The sequence below is a fragment of the Acanthochromis polyacanthus genome, chromosome 21 (genome assembly GCF_021347895.1).
Source record: "Acanthochromis polyacanthus isolate Apoly-LR-REF ecotype Palm Island chromosome 21, KAUST_Apoly_ChrSc, whole genome shotgun sequence".
Taxonomy (NCBI): domain Eukaryota; kingdom Metazoa; phylum Chordata; class Actinopteri; family Pomacentridae; genus Acanthochromis; species Acanthochromis polyacanthus.
The window spans coordinates 27,878,752-27,896,040 of record NC_067133.1 but is presented as its reverse complement, the minus strand read 5'-3'; the positions used below and the strand labels follow the sequence as shown (position 1 = coordinate 27,896,040).

The 17,289-nt window shown below is 36.5% G+C and overlaps 3 protein-coding genes across 5 annotated transcripts in view; 2 read left to right on the top strand and 1 right to left on the bottom strand.

The window, feature by feature from the left end:
* mfsd13al (major facilitator superfamily domain containing 13a-like) overlaps positions 1 to 17,289 on the top strand; it is a 228,316-nt gene that overhangs the window by 15,392 nt on the left and 195,635 nt on the right. The window lies entirely within an intron of this gene.
* Positions 840 to 11,839, top strand: LOC110956726 (ER lumen protein-retaining receptor 2-like). The gene is made up of 5 exons (XM_022202385.2): positions 840 to 1,110; positions 4,929 to 5,029; positions 5,116 to 5,274; positions 7,317 to 7,569; positions 10,569 to 11,839. Exons 1-5 carry the CDS (start codon positions 1,020 to 1,022, stop codon positions 10,601 to 10,603), a joined length of 639 nt encoding a protein of 212 aa, XP_022058077.1. The 5' UTR covers positions 840 to 1,019; the 3' UTR covers positions 10,604 to 11,839.
* LOC110946407 (lipid droplet assembly factor 1) lies at positions 12,594 to 15,546 on the bottom strand. 2 transcript variants are annotated; one of them, XM_022187780.2, is made up of 5 exons: positions 15,257 to 15,546; positions 14,992 to 15,087; positions 14,744 to 14,912; positions 14,074 to 14,219; positions 12,594 to 12,991 (listed from the first exon to the last, which is right to left on the bottom strand). In XM_022187780.2, the coding sequence occupies exons 2-5, from the start codon at positions 15,076 to 15,078 to the stop codon at positions 12,941 to 12,943; spliced, it is 453 nt and encodes a 150-aa protein (XP_022043472.2). In that variant the 5' UTR covers positions 15,079 to 15,087; positions 15,257 to 15,546; the 3' UTR covers positions 12,594 to 12,940. The 2 variants fall into 2 exon arrangements, with proteins under 2 accessions (XP_022043472.2, XP_022043470.2); XM_022187778.2 differs by having other exon boundaries at positions 12,594 to 12,994; positions 15,257 to 15,541.

Below are 17,289 nucleotides of genomic sequence, written 5' to 3'. Positions count from 1 at the left end.
CTGTTGTTGAAATTATGGTTCATAAAAATAATAATCTATGTATGCAGTCTATAATCCCACATTCAGACTTTGTATAGATTAATCTGTATACAACTGTAAATATTAATATATAGTCTGTTATCCCATCTAGACTATATATAAATTAAAGTGTACAAAACTGGTAATCTACATATGCAATCTACAATCTCACACTTAGATTTTTTATAAATTAAAGTCTATAAATCTGAAAATCTTTATTTGTATACATAGTCTGTATTCCCAGTCTTAGACTTTATTTGAATTAATATTTAAATTAAAGCATATGGAACTGCAAATCTTTATATATAGTCTATAATCCCACTCTTAGACTTTATATACATTAATATATAAACTAAAGTGTATAATATGGTTAATCATTATATATGCAATCTATAATCCAGCAGAGACTTTAAGTAAATTAATATATAGATTAAAATGTATGAAACTGTAAATATTTATATATAGTCTATATTCCTACACTTAGATTTTATGTAAATTAAAGTATATACAGATCTGTAAATATTTAAATATAGTCTGTAATCCCACTCTTAAAACTATACATAAATTGACTGATTTATATATGCAGTCTATAATTCTACACTTAGATTTATATGAATAAATATATAAATTAAAACGTATGAAATTGATATGTCTATCTCTATACATGGATAGATATTGACATATATCTATATTCCTCTACATGTGGATCTCAGGGTTTCAGTTTCTGTCTGTTCAGCTCGTTGTGGGCGGGTCATATGGTGCTTCAGTCATATTCTCCTCCAATCAGAACGCGCCTGTGTGTCTTGCCACGCCCCCTTCCACGTCGACCTGCACTCTCGCCATATTTCCAGCCGTGAACGTCCAGCTGCCCGGTGAAGCCCCGAGTTCAACCGGACAAACCTCCCCGCAGCACCGCAGAAAGTGTTATCGGTGTGTCCGAGCCTGAAAACGGGACATCTGCATTATCTTCCCCGCCGTGTCTGCCTCCTCCCTCCGCAGCCATGAACATCTTCAGACTGACAGGAGACCTCTCTCATCTGGCTGCTATCATCATCCTGCTGCTCAAAATATGGAAAAGCAGGTCGTGTGCAGGTGAGTGGTGGTTCTGTTACACCTGCACCTCTGTGGCTCCTCTGATGTTACTGATTAACTTCATTTGTCGTTTATTTTTTACAAATATAGCTTTGCCTTGTCCCACACAGCAGCCTCAAAGCTAGCTAGCTATACATGCTAACGATTCCTTCTCATTCATTTAAGCCAGCAGCTAAAATCAGTGAATGAGAAAACTAGCGACAGTCAACAAAAAAGTGTTTGAATCGAATCAAAGTTACTGTTTTGTTTACTTTAAATACGTTGTAGAATAATAAAACTAGTGGCAATAACGTCCAAATCCATCCTTAGAGGGGTTGCTAATGAGAGCTACCATGTTAGCTAGCTGTGAGGTCAGGTATCTTCATGCTGCTTACTGAGAATAAAAACCACATTTACCAGATTTATTTCGGCATCATTCCGCCACAGTGTCTCCTGGTTCTCTACACATCGCTCATCCATGCACTCCTGCTCTGTTAATTTTGAGGTTTGGGGATCGATTTTTTTGGTCTGGCGTCTGACGTGGCATTCTAGAAGGCGCTACGGAAGTAGCTAACCAGCTAAACGAGTTTCTTTCACGAGATTTCAGCATGCTTCACTTTCCAAACTGCTATAAACATGTGCTATGTGTTGCTAGTTAGAAAAGTATTATCTGTCATCTGGACTTAGTTCAACAGGGCACAAGTCTGGATCCTTCTTGGGTTAAGGAGTGTTGTGATTAAAGCTGCGGGGTTGGGGTTCAAAGTTACGTGGTTGTTGGATAACAGCTCGAAACAACGAAAACGATGTGTAATTTGGGGTTAAAATGGTTAGATATTAGCTTAATGTAAGTTTGTTGAGGCACAAGGGTAAACTAGATGTATTATAGAGAATCAGATCCACGTGTTAAATCAGTTTATATAGACCTAAAATTACCACTATTTATTTATTTATTTATTTACCTTTTTTAACCACGAAATCCCATTGAGGTTAGAGATCTCTTTTGAAAATGAGACCTGGCCAAGGTAGCAGTCATACAAATTTTAAAAAATTGCATCAAGTAGATACAGAATACACAAATTAACAATAAATAGTAAAAGAGATTGACAGCTATTCAAAGACAGTGACCTCTCAAGAAAAACACTGACATTCCTCCTTCACTGTATTAATAAATTTGCCTTTAAGTACTTTAAAATCTGTGCAACATATAGCATCCTCGAGCCTCTGATGTTTGAATCAGATAACCCCGAATCACTTTTGAATATTTAAATTAAAAGAACAACAACACAGGACTGATCTGCTTTCCATAATGGACAGACATTGTTGTATATACAGAGTAGGCAAAATAACAATAGTAAAAGTGAAAGTACTTCTTGCACTGCTGAAGACTGAAAATGTAAGGAAAACAGGGATAAGAAGAACAGAAATTCAACAATATTTCTGTAGCACCTTTCAAAAACAAACATGCGTTACGATGAGAGCAGAAATTGCAGGTAAACATTAAATGTTACAAAATAAGAACAAATTAATGCTTACAATAAATACCGACAGTTGAGAATAGCTGATGTGATAAAAGTGAGCCTTTAAGAAGTGATTTGGAAAAGCATGCTTAGAACCTCCAGACAGGAAGTTCCACAGTTGAGGGACAAGAACAGTAAAGGCCCAGTCAGACTTTACCGACCGTCTGAGACTTTGGAACTGTGAGTAGAGGCCTGCTGGAGAATCTGAGGCAAAGATAAGGCTCACAGGCTGCAGATATAAGCTGTAGTCAATTTCAAGACTCTACAAACAAGCATCAGATCTTCAAATCAATTTTAAAACCCGCTGGAGTGCAGCTAGGATTAGGGTCGTGTTATCGCTTCTCCTCTCGGTACCCTTTGGACCGCTGACACATAGTCAGACAACCATTCATTCCTCATTTATTCACCACTATGAGCTGTTTAGAGGCTTCATTTCACCTGGGAGAAACATGGAGAACGAGGCAGAAACCCATTGGTGACATGAATATTTTTTTAAAAAGCTGTTCAGAGTAAATATCTCCTCTGTGAGGTGTCCAAGCTGACCACAGACCACCAAGATTACTTACACAATCAGAATGTTTACATGTGGGTAAGGGAAAAGCTAACTGTGTCCCTGAAACTGAAATAATGTACACACGTGGACAAAATTGTTGGTACCCCTCAGTTAAAGAAGGAAAAACCCACAATTCTCACTGAAATCACTTGAAACTCACAAAAGTAACAATAAATAAAAATTTATTGAAAATTAAATAATCAAAAACAGCCATTACTTTTGAATTGTTGATTAACATAATTATTTAAAAAAACAAACTAATGAAATAGGGCTGGACAAAAATGATGGTACCTCTATAAAAGATTGAAAACTATTTGACCAGAGTGACATGATTAACTCAGGTGTGTCATTTAATTGACATCACAGGTGTTTCCAAACTCATAATCAGTCAGTCTGCCTATTTAAAGGGAGACAAGTAGTCACCCTGCTGTTTGGTGAAAAGGTGTGTACCACACTGAACATGGACAACAGAAAGCGAAGGAGAGAATTGTCCCAGGACATCCGAAAAAAAATTATAGACAAACATCTTAAAGGTAAAGGCTATAAGACCATCTCTAAACAGCTTGAAGTTCCTGTGACAACAGTGGCTCATATTATTCAGAAGTTCAAGACCCACGGGACAGTAGCCAACCTCCCTGGACGTGGCCGCAAGAGGAAAATTGATGACAAATTGAAGAGACGGATCGTTGGAATTGTATCCAAAGAGCCCAGAGCAACCTCCAAAGAAATTAAAGGTGAACTCCAAGGCCAAGGTACATCAGTGTCAGATCGCACCATTCGTCGTTGTTTGAGCCAAAGTGGACTTCATGGGAGACGACCAAGGAGGACACCACTGCTGAAAAAAAACTCATAAAAAAGCGAGACTGGAATTTGCAAAAATGCATGTTGACAAGCCACAAAGCTTCTGGGAGAATGTCCTTTGGACAGATGAGACCAAACTGGAGCTTTTTGGTAAGGCACATCAACTCTATGTTCATAGACTCAAAAACCAAGCATACGAAGAAAAGAACACTGTCCCTACGGTGAAACATGGAGGAGGCTCAGTAATGTTTTGGGGCTGCTTTGCTGCATCTGGCACAGGGTGTCTTGAAAGTGTGCAAGGTACGATGAAATCTGAAGACTATCAAGGCATTCTGGAGAGAAATGTGCTGCCTAGTGTCAGAAAGCTTGGTCTCAGTCGCAGGTCATGGGTCTTCCAACAGGACAACCATCCAAAACACACAGCCAAAAACACCCAAGAATGGCTGAGAGAAAAGCGTTGGACTATTCTAAAGTGGCCTTCTATGAGCCCAGATCTGAATCCCATTGAACATATGTGGAAGGAGCTGAAACATGCCATTTGGAGAAGACACCCATCAAACCTGAGACAACTGGAGCTGTTTGCTCATGAGGAGTGGGCCAAAATACCTGTTGACAGCTGCAGAACGCTCATTGACAAATACAGAAATCGTTTAATTGCAGTGATTGCCTCAAAAGGTTGTGCAACAAAATATTAAGTTATGGGTACCATCATTTTTGTCCAGCCCTATTTCATTAGTTTGTTTTTTTAAATAATTATGTTAATCAACAATTCAAAAGTGATGATTTTTCCTTGATTTGTTCCTTCCTAGTCATCAGTGACTCTAAAAAGTAGGATTTTATGTTATATTGGCCTGAAAAATAAGCCCAAAAGTGAGATATTATTTTTTTTCGTTTCCAGTAGATGTCACTGTTTAATCACAGTTCTGCTTGTGAAGTTGTTCTGATGGTGCCTGATGTTTCTGTTAAAGGTATTTCTGGGAAGAGCCAAATTCTGTTTGCTCTGGTGTTCACCACTCGCTACCTGGACCTGCTCACCTCCTTCATCTCGCTGTACAACACGTCCATGAAGGTAAGACGCCCGTCACCAGCAGCTCTTCACACGGGTCCGTTTTCCTCCCAGAATCCTCAGTGCCGAGCTGTTTTGTCGTTCACCAGGTGATCTACATCGGCTGCTCGTACGCCACCGTCTACCTGATCTACATGAAGTTCAGGGCCACCTACGACGGAAACCACGACAGCTTCAGAGTGGAGTTCCTGGTTGTTCCCGTCGGAGGTCTGGCTGTTCTCATCAACCACGACTTCTCTCTGCTGGAGGTGGGTTCAGACCAAAGAGGGATATATTATATATTTCACCTCTCAAAACTGGTCTTTTAACAGGAACTAACTGGAGATCCCACATCACCCAAGTCTTATCTTCTCTTTGTAATGGCTCCCACTGTGGTATATTGTCGGCCTCCTTCACCCTTACGCCTCGAATAGAGCTCTTAGGTCAGCTCAACAAAAATGACTTGTTGTCCCTCTAACCAAGTATAAAGGTTGATGCTAGAGGTACGGACCCGTACCCGTAGCATCTGTACTAGAGGTACGGACGTGTTAAGGTCGCTGAAGAGCTGGCGCCGGTTAACTACTATTTGCTGCACATTACAGGCAGTTTATATGAATGACTTTGACGGCGAACATTGTATAATTTAACTAAAAATACACCGTCTCCTCTCACACTTTACGTAGACAATGTAGTTTTTACGCTTTTAGACGCCGTGTCTAAATTGTTTGAAGTCCAGTTCCTATTAATTAGTTTACCGCGTTCAGTGGTGGAAGCGGCTGACGAACTCCATTGCAAATGTTCCCATTTAATTTCGGACGCTAATTTACAAGATAAAATTAAGGATGTCGAATATGAAACAAACACTCGTGAATGGTGAGGTGCAGCTCTTTAATTCGGCATGAATTAAAAAAAAACACAAACTCGATTTACTGTGATATTGTGAGATTCGTTTGTGGTTATGTAACTTAGCCATTCAACGGAGTCCGCTAACATTAAAGTGACAGGGTCTGTGTTGACAGACGCAGAAAATACGTCAGGGTTTTGTTTAGGTTGTTAATATGTAATAGTCTGTCGCTACTTTTGAAGGTAAAAAAAATACTTATAGTTTGCTGGCTGTTAGTTCCGCCATTCATTCCGCAGATTCACCTCGAATCACGGAAGCGCCTTCATCAGCGTCGCCGGCTCATTAATAATTATGTCCGTCGGATTACCAGCCAATCACGAAGCGCGTTCATCAGCCGGCTCATTAATATTTATGTACGTCTCATTAATATTTATGTTAAGGGAAAGTGCCGTATCCGTAGGCCACAGGCTACGGGTACGGGTCCGTATCTGTAGACACTACCAAGTATAAAACCTGTGCTGTTTGACTTTAAGCTCTTACACCAAAACTGTGGAATGCGCTTCCTCTACAGCTGAGATCAGTCGACTCCTGTGAGGCTTTTATGAGGCAAATGAAACCGTTTTTATTCAGGCAGGCTTTTGGTTGACCTGTAGCTGCTTTATTTATTTTATTACTCCGCCAAGTAACGCGACAGAGTTTTGTGATGATCGGCATACGTGAATCCGTCTGTCTGTTAGCAGCATTACTCAAAAACAGACTAAAGGATTTACATGAAATTTTTAGGGAAGGTCAGAAGTGACACAAGGACCACCTCATTACATTTTGGCAGTGATGCAGCTTAAAGTCTGGATCCATGGATTTGTTATTTTTCTGTGTCATTGAGAGACAGTGGCACGGCATCACTGTAACCATGACAACAAGTGAACACTACCTCAGCTTCCTGCTAATGATCACATGATTGTGATCGTACTACAAATCCACCGCTGTGGACTTATCATGACTTATCTGTCAGAAGTGATTCAAGAAACAACTAATTAAATTGTGGGGGTGTTTCTGAGTCCCATCAATTCTTGCCACACGCTGCATATTCAGGTCATGTGATTCGGTATCCGTACATATGTACACATGCATAACACACGCCTGTGCTCAGCGCAACATCATTTTTTAATTAAAGATTTCATCCGTTGGAAATCATACAACTGAGCAGCCTTGGAGGAATACTGCACCCTCTGGGGACTTTTCTTGTTGTTTTTGATGCACTGTATCTGAGCTGTTACTCCCGTTTTAACAATTTAGTACTTTTATCAACACTGTTTTATCCTGATTTCATTGTTGTTGTAAAGCATTTTGTGACTGTGAAAGGTGCTATATAAATAAATTTTGCTTACTTATTTCTTGGCTAATGAGCTAATCTGTGAGAATAAATGGTCCCTTTGTAACATTTAAGTTGTACTTCTGTTGCTTCAGATCCTGTGGACGTTCTCCATCTACCTGGAGTCGGTGGCCATTCTGCCCCAGCTCTTTATGATCAGTAAGACGGGCGAGGCCGAGACCATCACCACCCACTACCTGTTCTGCCTGGGCCTGTACCGGGCCCTCTATCTCTTCAACTGGATCTGGCGTTTCTACTTCGAGGGCTTCTTTGACATGATCGCCATCGTGGCCGGCGTGGTCCAGACTGTGCTCTACTGCGACTTCTTCTACCTTTACGTCACCAAAGGTGGGTCTCATCCGTTATGGAGTTTATTCATTTGTAATCAAGCAGTGAAGACTTCAGGCTCAGATTGACCCGAGAAAATAAGTGAATAACCATCAGAAAGCATTTAAAGATGGAGTCAGAAGTTTTAAAAGGTCTCTTTGTACAACGCTCACATGCTCATAGATGAACTTAATAGCTTATTAAGTTATTGCTCTATGTGGTCATTTCTTCTTAGAATAGTTTTGATGCAGATGATGCGTGAGAAAACCCACATTTCCCTGAAACTTTTTCTGAAGTTCAACCTAAACTAATGTGAAGTTTCAGTCAAGACATTTATCCTGTATTTCCTCATTTTATCACTGTCTCTGCACTGGAGCTTACAAACTTCATAGTCTCAGGAAGCACATAAAGGAAATGTTGTGCTAAAAAGGCCACGTTTGTAAATGCACAGTTGACTCAGTGGTTTTTAGCTGCAGTTAGTTCTGTTGTTTTGCGTCATTCCTCACAGTCACAAGAACTTGCTTAATTCCACCAGAACGCTCCAAAAGCTGCAACTAATCACGTGTAGTGTCTGAGAAAATAAAGAAACGACGCTGTGAAAGAGACAGATTAGTTTCTAAAGAGATGTTTAGAGTCTTCAATGTAGATTTTATGCTTTTTCTTCATACACTAACATTCAAAAGTTTAGGGTCACTTGGAACTGTGCTTATTTTTAGAAGAAAAACATTTCTTTTTCAAAGACAATAACATTCAATGAATGATAAATCCAGTCCAGACATTGTTAATGTGGTAAATGACTATTCTCGCTGGAAACAGCTGATTTTTAATGGAATAGCTCCATAGAGGTACAGAGGAACATTTCCAGCAACCATCACTCCTGTGTTCTAATGCTACATTGTGTTAGCTAATGGTGTTGAAAGGCTCATTGATGATTAGAAAACCCTTGTGCAGTTATGTTAGCACATGGATAAAAGTGTGAGTTTTCATGGAAAACATGAAATTGTCTGGATGACCCCAACTTTTGAACGGTAGTCTATATGCTAAAAGAGTCAGTTAATTCTGCACAATCCTTCCAATGTAGTTGGTATTTTTTTTTTTTTCCAAAAGTCACCTTCTGGTTGTTGATTAAACCCTTAAGACTCATCTCTGTGTATCCGTGTAACACATTGAGAACTTTATCAAATTAAAATAATCCCTTTCCTGCCTTAAAATGATCTTACTGGACATTGTTTCCACTGGAATGTGTGGATCTATGAAGTCTCCATCCAAACCTTCCAACTCGCTCCAGCGAGAATGGTGATACAGAAAGCTCCATGTTGCATGTAGACACGATTGGTTCTTTGGGTTTGTCTTCTAAAAAATACCCAAGAAGTCCGTTTGATCAGCATGCTGCAGTTTTAAGCTGGAAATGATTCATCATGGCGTTGATGGATTATTTGGCTCATGCTTTGTATTCCAGGATAGAAAAATAAATCATATTGTAATATTTAAGGTGGTATGAAGTAGATGTTCATCAGAGGGGGGGGGCTTTAAATTTAGTGGCTCTTACTGGTAGTCTGTTCCCACTACAGCGACTTTACCAAGAGAATGATTACTCCACCAAGGAAGGCATGACGTTATGTGACGATTGGCGCTGGTTTGTCTGTCTGTCTGTTAGCAGCATTACTCAAAAACAGACTAACAGATTTGGAGGAAATTTTCAGGGAAGGTCAGAAATGACACAAGGACCAAGTGATTAGATTTTGGCAGTGATGCAGCTTATAGTCTGGATCCATGGATTTGTTAAAGATTTCTGCATCAATGCGAGATAGCAGCACGCCATCACTGTAACCATGACAACAAGTGAACACTACATCAGCTGCCTGCTGATGATCACATGATTGTGATCCTACTAAAAATCCACCGCTGCAGACTTATCGGGACTTATCCATCGGAAATGACAAAAGGAACAATTGATTAAATTTTGGGGGTGTTTCTGCCACCCGCTACATAAAATTCAAATGTCTGAAGTAGAGAAAGCTCAAAGAAGCGAGAAGAAGCAGCAGCTGAGGAGTAAACGTCACAGACGTGCTTGTCTAATTGAATCTACAGCTATAAAATTCCTCTAACAACACTTTCCTGTGTTACTTCTACAGTATGAAAATGCGTCTCACGTGGAACTTTCATTTTCTACTAAGTTCCTGGAGGCTCCATAGTTTCTGGAACTGTTTAGCTGGAAAGAACTGAGATCATCTGTTCATTCATTCCTTACTCCTTCTCTATGGGTACTAAATGGTGAACTGTTTATGAAGCTCCTCGGAGAAACAAACACTTTTAGATTCTGCTCGTGTCTCATTGAACCGATCGGCATTTTTGTGCTAAATTTATATTCTACGAAGCGCATTTTTCTAAATTAATACATGAAAATATCTTGTTTTCTTTGTTTGTGCTGTGGTACATCTCTCTGATTCCCTTAAACTCATCAATAGAAGTTATTACCGGTATTTTTAATTTGCTTATTTTCAGGGTTAGGGTTATGATAACAATGAAGTAATAAGCTGCACCTTAAATAAAACAAAAAATATGTAAATAAGTGAGTAAACAGAGGTCAATGAAAAAAATTAGTTCAGTTAAGAGTAATGAGGAAACACCAGATAAAATAAAATAGGCTAAAATAAACTAGGTAAATAAATATAATTAAATGAAATAAAATATCTATTATTAAACTAGACATAGGGTAGAAAAAGAAGTTAAAATGTTTAAATAATATTAAAAATATATATTGAAAAAAATTATTAAAATTGGAATAGAAATAATATATGTGTATATACAGTATATATATATATATGATAAAAATGAAGTAATAAACTGTACATCAAAAAGACTAAAATAGATAAATCGAGAAAACAATAAATAAAATTAATTCTAAGGTAGAGGCATAAAAAATACCAGATAAAAGCAAATAATATAGATAAATAAATAAACTATGAACATTAAATGGCCTGGCCACGGCTCTCATCTGTAACTTTCTCTGTCCTCAGTGTTGAAAGGCAAGAAGCTGAGCCTGCCGGCGTAGAACCGTCAGGAGGCAACTCCCAGCAGACTCAGGGGGTTTGGAGATGACTTGGTGGAATCTCGTTACCTATAGCAACGGATGGATGCCGGAGACAGAGAGCCAACTATCGGGGAAAAACACTAGTCTTCATGATGATGGAACTGGTAAATGCCAACAAACACCAGAGCTGAACAAAGATCGTCCCAGATCAACCTTTGGATTTCTGTGTTCAGCATCTTGCCTTAAGCTTTTTTTCATCGCTGTTCAAATGGGAGAAAAGGCTTTTTTTCCCTCTTTTTTTCTTTTCTTTTTTTACATGTGAGGTGTATACGCTTATATTTTTTTTTTCATTTTTTTTATATATAATGTCACAAATAGCATCGATAATGAGACCTACCTGTTTGACTTGGTAATGAAATGCACAAAATGTACAGTCTTATTAAAGAGTAATGTATCCGAGTGCCTGATGAAGATTATGTCAGTTTCTCACCGTATTTGTTTTTTCATCTTTTTACTTCTGAGTATTTTTGTTTCTGTATGCATATATTGTAACACATGTACCCTCTCTTAGAAAGTTTTGAAGAGGCCAAACGCAGAGTTTCACACCAACACGCTCCTCATTTTGTGAGAATGTTGCTTTGTAGAAAACAAAAGCCAACCTTTTAACAAAGTTAGCCTGAAAATCCTGATGCTTTTGTAAGAAGAGGATTTGTAGTATGATCTTAAATTTAATGCCAGCAATCATTTTGTCGCAGAATCTCAAGTGGTGGCCATCTTATTTGGGATCCATTTTAGGACGTGTTTACTAAGCTTTCTTTTTCCTTTTTGACATTGTATTTTAAGGAAATGCATCTACGGCTTTAATACAGATTTAAAATAGTGTCGCGTCACATTTTGGATGTAGATAGAGCACAAAAAATGTTTTTGCACCTCAGTAACAAACTCACAAACACCTTCCAGCAGCGGCTAGTCGGTGACATCAAGGCTGAAATGATTGAAATGAGGAAAAAGCAATAATGAATGAGTGAAAAACCACATTTCTGGATAAGAAGTGTTTGTATATTTGACCTCCAGCACGCTAACTAACGGTTCAACACATTTAATACTGAGTGGCGGTGTTCACTGGGTGCGTTTCTGTTCGGTTAAAAGCCTCTTGTCAACTCAAAGTAGACCTTCCTAAAGTATTATTTCAAATTTTTATGTTTTTTGTTTTTTTTTTGCATGATATCACCTCCATTAAAGATTTTATGAGAATCACCCTCCAGTGTTGGTGTTTGATCATTGAAGTGCTGTGAGAAAGTGGTAAAAATGCACCAAAAACCCACAGAATATGCTAATGTACACAACCTGTCAAAAGTTTTAGGACACTTTCTTATTCATTTGAATGAGAAAGTGTCCTAAAACTTTTGGCAGGAGGTGTATGTACAGTATTTCATATTTCTGCAGATATTAAATTCTATCTTTTCATGCAACGCTGAAGAAATGACACTTTGATAGAATGTAAAGTAGTCAGTGTACAGCTTGTATGACTTTAAATTTACTGTCCCTTCAAAATAACTCGACACACAGCCATTAATGTTTAAACCACTGGCAACAAAAGTTAGTATTGGGCCCAATTCACTATTTTCCCTCCCCGGTGTCATGTGACTTGTTAGTGTCACAAGGTCTTGTGTGAATAGGGAGCAGCATTCACATTTAATCAAATTAAACAAACAAATTTCTTTAGCTAATGTTGTTTTCCAGCATTTACACATTTAATGTCCATCACTGATTGTAAAAGAAGCTTCAGAAACACTGAAAGATTATTTCTGGCTGCTCACAATGAAAACACAGACTCAGGATAAACCTTTATCTCCCAAAGTCAGGTACAGATTCTCAAATTACTTTTTTTTTTCATGTGGAGCAGCAGTTAGTCAGTGCTGTGTCATACAACATACTGTAATATTTAAAAGGGACCGTCATTATTCTATAACTCCTGTCTTTGTTTAAGCAGAGGACCAGAGATTATACGTTCATTCTGATGAGTATTTATTGAAAACTCGCCGTAACAGCAAACACACATATAACAGTCATTCCAGTGTATCTTCATGATGAGCTGCAAACATATAAAAATGACTTTTTCATACCAAAAACCTCAGATAATGGAGCAGTGTTCGGCTTATTTGGTTTCTGCTGTATCAAGACTAAAATAAGTCTTCTGTAAAGCTGAGTTATTCCACGCTTTGTTTACTTTCTGCACCACATATATAGATAATAACATCGTTAAACCTTAGTCATACAGTAACCAGAGGAGAGTTTCTGTGCTTATAAAATGTGTTTCATCAGTAAACAGGACATTCAGGCGTCTTCATCCTCAGACTACTGCTCCTCCTCCTCTGCTGAAGCTTCGCCCTCCTTCTTCTGGATTTTCTGCTGGAAGGAAAATTAATATCACGGAGGAATATATTTTAATTTGCACATTATTACCACTGCAGAAAGGAGGATGATGGTAAATTCAGCTTCATTCATTTTAATAAGATAAAATAAAATAGGCTCCATAAATAAAATAAAATAAAATAAAATATCTGATATTAAAATAGAAATAAAAGTAATTAGATGAAAGCATATAAATTAATAAATAAAAATAGAAAAGCCAATAAATAACATGAATTTAATAAGATTATTGAAGAAACACTAGATAAAACAAAATAGGATAAAATAAGCCAGATAAATAAATACAATTTAATAAATGAAATAAATATCTATTATTAAAATAGGAGTAAAAATAATATACATATATGATAAAAAATTAAGTTATAAAGTGTATATTAGATAGACTAAAATATATAAATAGGTAAATAAATAGAGGAAACAATAAACAAAATTAATTCTAAGAGGATTAATGAGGAAACACTAGATAGAATAAAATAAGATAAAATTAGATAAACATAAAATGAAATAAAATATCTATTTTTAAAATAATATAAATATAATAAATAAAAATAAAATAGATATAAATAAAATAGGATAAAATAAAACAAAATAAAGTAGATAAATAAATAGACAGATAGAAAATTAAATAAAAATGAATTAAAATAGAGATAGAGATATAAATAGAAGTAAAAATAATTATATATATAAAGACAGAATAAGAAATGCTAAAAATGAAGTAATAAATTGTTCATTAATTAATATAAATGAAATAAAATATGTAAATACGTGAACAAATAGAAATGTCAATAAATAAAATAAAGTTTAGAAAAGTTAAATAGAATAAAATATAACAAAATAAAATACAATAAAATAAAAATAGGATAAAATAAAAAAAATCATATATGAAAATAGGTGAATAAATACAGAAGTTAATAAATAAAATTTATTTGAGGAAGAGTGACAAATAAATAAAATCAATCAAACTGCTGATTAAAAAGTTCAGTCTTGACTTTGGGGTTAATGACTTGATAAAAACTTGCACAGTTTTCCTCTAAACAGCCACAAACCGAAGGTTCTACCTTTGTCAGGTCGGAGCCGTAGAGGTTCAGGAGGCCAGAGGCGGTGAGGAACAGAGCGTTGGAGATGACCGACACCAGGACGGAGAAGAAGGCGATGGCGGACAGAACACACAGCAGAGTGACTCCGGCCACGAACAGCAGGAAGCCTGGGGGAGAAACAACTGGTTAGTAGCTGCAGACATAATAATATTAATTCATCCTCAGAGGGAAATTAGGTTGTTACCGCAGCACGGATGTTCAATACAGAGGTAAACAATAAGACCACAGGGAATATTAGGGTAAAATAAAATAAAATAGGATAAAGTGAAATAAAAGTGATTAAAATGAAAAATAAATGAAATTTAAGTAAAATTAAAATAAATTAAGATAAAAATAAAATAACATAAAATAAAGTAAAATAAAATAAAATATGATAAATTAACAGAAAATAAAAAGAAATAAAATAAAATAATTAAATTGAAAATAAATATAAGTAAAATAAGATAAAATAAAAATAAGACAAAAATTAAGACACAATAAAATAAGATCAATAAGATCAAATAAAATAACATAAAATAAAGTGAAATAAAATAAAACAAAATAAGATCAAATAAAATTAATTAAAATAAGACAAAAATCTAAATATACAATAAATGCACTATAAAATGAAGCTTTCTCTGAGTCCACCTACCTTCAAAGAAAACAAACCCCACCACCGACATGGTGATGGTCACCAGGGCGAAGGTGAGGAAGAGTCCAACGGGCAGCGCTGCCATGGCAACGAACAGCACCAGGGCCAGAGCTGAGAAAGGGCGTCTGCTGAGGTACTGCCCGACTCTGGAGTTCAGCATCACAGACACCTGGTGAGGAGAGGGGAAGTCAGCTGGAGGAAAAGTAAAAAAAGACGTGAAGTTTGTGACAGAGGAGAGTTAAAGTCACCCTGGGATCCTCCTGAAGCTGCTTCAGCAGGACCATCCATCGTCCCCACAGCTGCTGGAGCTCAGAGTCTCTGCTGCCGGGCTTCATCTCCACAATCTGTCACCAGAACACCAGCAGAACCTGTCAGACCAAGCTCCCAAACCAACCATTCACCTCCTTGTCTGGTCTGACACTAAAACTGGCAGATCAGTGATTCACTAACTTCCTCTAAGTGTAAAGAACTTTTCTGAAAACACCTGATGAAGTTCTGCAGACGAATACAGACCTGGAAGAGCAGAAATCCTCATTTGATTCTCACAGAAGTCTCAGCATATAAAGCTGTGTCTTGAAGTTGCCTCAGCTGCTCAAACACACCCTTGTTTCTTAAAACACACCTCCTGCTTCTTCCTCTGTGGATCCAGACAGACTCTCTGAGGACGGCGCTGCTGCCATCTGCTGTTCATTCTCTGATTTATGAGTCTGAACAGTTGATTTTAAGGGAATATCAAATTTATAGCACATTTCCATTTATTTATTAGGGAAAAACTGCATCTACACATCAGAAAATATATAATATAATAAACTGCATTAAATATGAAGATGTTTTCAACAATATTGCCATATAAATATACTTAAATAAATTAATAAAAAGTCAAAAATAGAGAGACTAAATGTGTAGAATTTTAAAAATGTGGGAAGTTAACGAGGACTGAATAAAGACCTTTATGTGTGTATTTAGTTCTAAAGCTTTCAAAAAATGTTATTTATTTTGACAAATCTAAAAATAATACAGAATATTTCAGTGTAAAAGTCCAATTAGCATCACTGATAACTGAATGAATGATATCAAACAAAAAATTGTGATTTTAATACATTTTTGGTATTTACAATCACTTGTTTTATAACTGGGCTGCACAGTGGAGTAGTGGTTAGCACTTTTACCTTGCAGCAAGAAGATCCTGGTTCAAATCGTTCATCATTTATTTTAATAATAACACAAAAAAGGGTGGGCCTGGGATCTTTCTGCATTCAGTTTGCATGTTCTCCCTGTGCATGCGTGGGTTTTCTCCGGGTACTCCAGCTTCCTCCCACAGTCCAAAAACATGCTGAGGTTAATTGGTTTCTCTAAATTGCCCGTAGGTGCAAATGTGAGAGTGATTGTGTGTCTGTATATGTAGCCCTGTGACAGACTGCCGATAACTAGTAATTGATTTTTACTTAATATACAACTGATTATTAGTGTGATTGTGAATAAAAAGATAACAGGTAAATTTGAGTCATTTTAATAATAACTTAGGTCATTTTGGAAAGATTTCATCTTTCATCAAGTTTTCGTCATTTGCTACGGATTTCACCTCATTTTTGACGAATTCAAGGAATTCAAGTTTTAATAATTTGGGACATTTAGAAAAACATTTTTGACAAGATTTATGTCATTTTAAACTCATTTTTAATAATTTTCAGAATTTTGTAGTCATTAATGGGACACAATCTGACTTTATTTTGGTAACATTTGAATCATTTTAGGCTTTTTTTTTATCTATCATTTTGGATCAAGTTTTGATAAACGTATTTAGTTTTGGACAGATTTCACCTAAGTTCAGACTCAATTTAGACGAATATTAGGACTTTCAGAAAAAGTCTATTCATTTTGGACTATTTTTGGATAATTGTTGACAAGATTTATGTCATTTTGACACATTTTGATTCTAGTTTTGTGTATAATGATGTGGAAGTTGAACAGGGCCGACAATGACATGCTATTTTTGTGCCTTCTTTCTTCTATTTGTGCATTTTGGACTAATTTTGGGCCATTCTGGTCATTGTTTTATGCATTTTGGACAAATTTTAGTCATTTGAGACAGATTTCACCTAATTTTGAACAAATTATAGGAATTTTACGTAAGTTTTAGTCATTTTGGACTAATTTTGGACAGATTTCATCTAAATTTGGACTAGTTTTAGTCATCTGGATAATTTAAAAAATGCTTTTGACAAGATTTATGCCATTTTACACTAATTTTGAGTCATTTTGAGAATGTTATCATCATGAAGGACACAATTTGACTTTATATTGGACACATTTGAGTTGTTTTAGACTTTTTTGGACAAACTTAAGCCATTTCAGACGGATTTCACCTAATTTTGGAAAAAATTTAAGCAGATTGTAGGAATTTTAGAAAAACTGTAGTGATTTTGGACAATTTTTGAGCGATTGTTGACAAGATTTATGTCATTTTGAGTCTGTTTTTACTTATTTGCTATGATGTGTAACAGAGCACACAAGGACGTGTTATTTTCACACCGTCTTTCTTCTTT

What these genes read in the sequence shown, in the direction of transcription:
- LOC110956726 (XM_022202385.2), top strand. Translation starts at nt 1,020, where the DNA reads ATGAACATCTTCAGACTGACAGGAGACCTCTCTCATCTGGCTGCTATC. An exon ending in GAAAAGCAGGTCGTGTGCAG is followed by an intron (nt 1,111 to 4,928) that starts GTGAGTGGTGGT and finishes TTTCTGTTAAAG; the next exon opens with GTATTTCTGGGAAGAGCCAA. An exon ending in TGTACAACACGTCCATGAAG is followed by an intron (nt 5,030 to 5,115) that starts GTAAGACGCCCG and finishes GTCGTTCACCAG; the next exon opens with GTGATCTACATCGGCTGCTC.
- LOC110946407 (XM_022187778.2), bottom strand. Translation starts at nt 15,078, where the DNA reads ATGAAGCCCGGCAGCAGAGACTCTGAGCTCCAGCAGCTGTGGGGACGA. An exon ending in AGCTTCAGGAGGATCCCAGG is followed by an intron (nt 14,913 to 14,991) that starts GTGACTTTAACT and finishes TCTCCTCACCAG; the next exon opens with GTGTCTGTGATGCTGAACTC. An exon ending in GGGGTTTGTTTTCTTTGAAG is followed by an intron (nt 14,220 to 14,743) that starts GTAGGTGGACTC and finishes TTTCTCCCCCAG; the next exon opens with GCTTCCTGCTGTTCGTGGCC.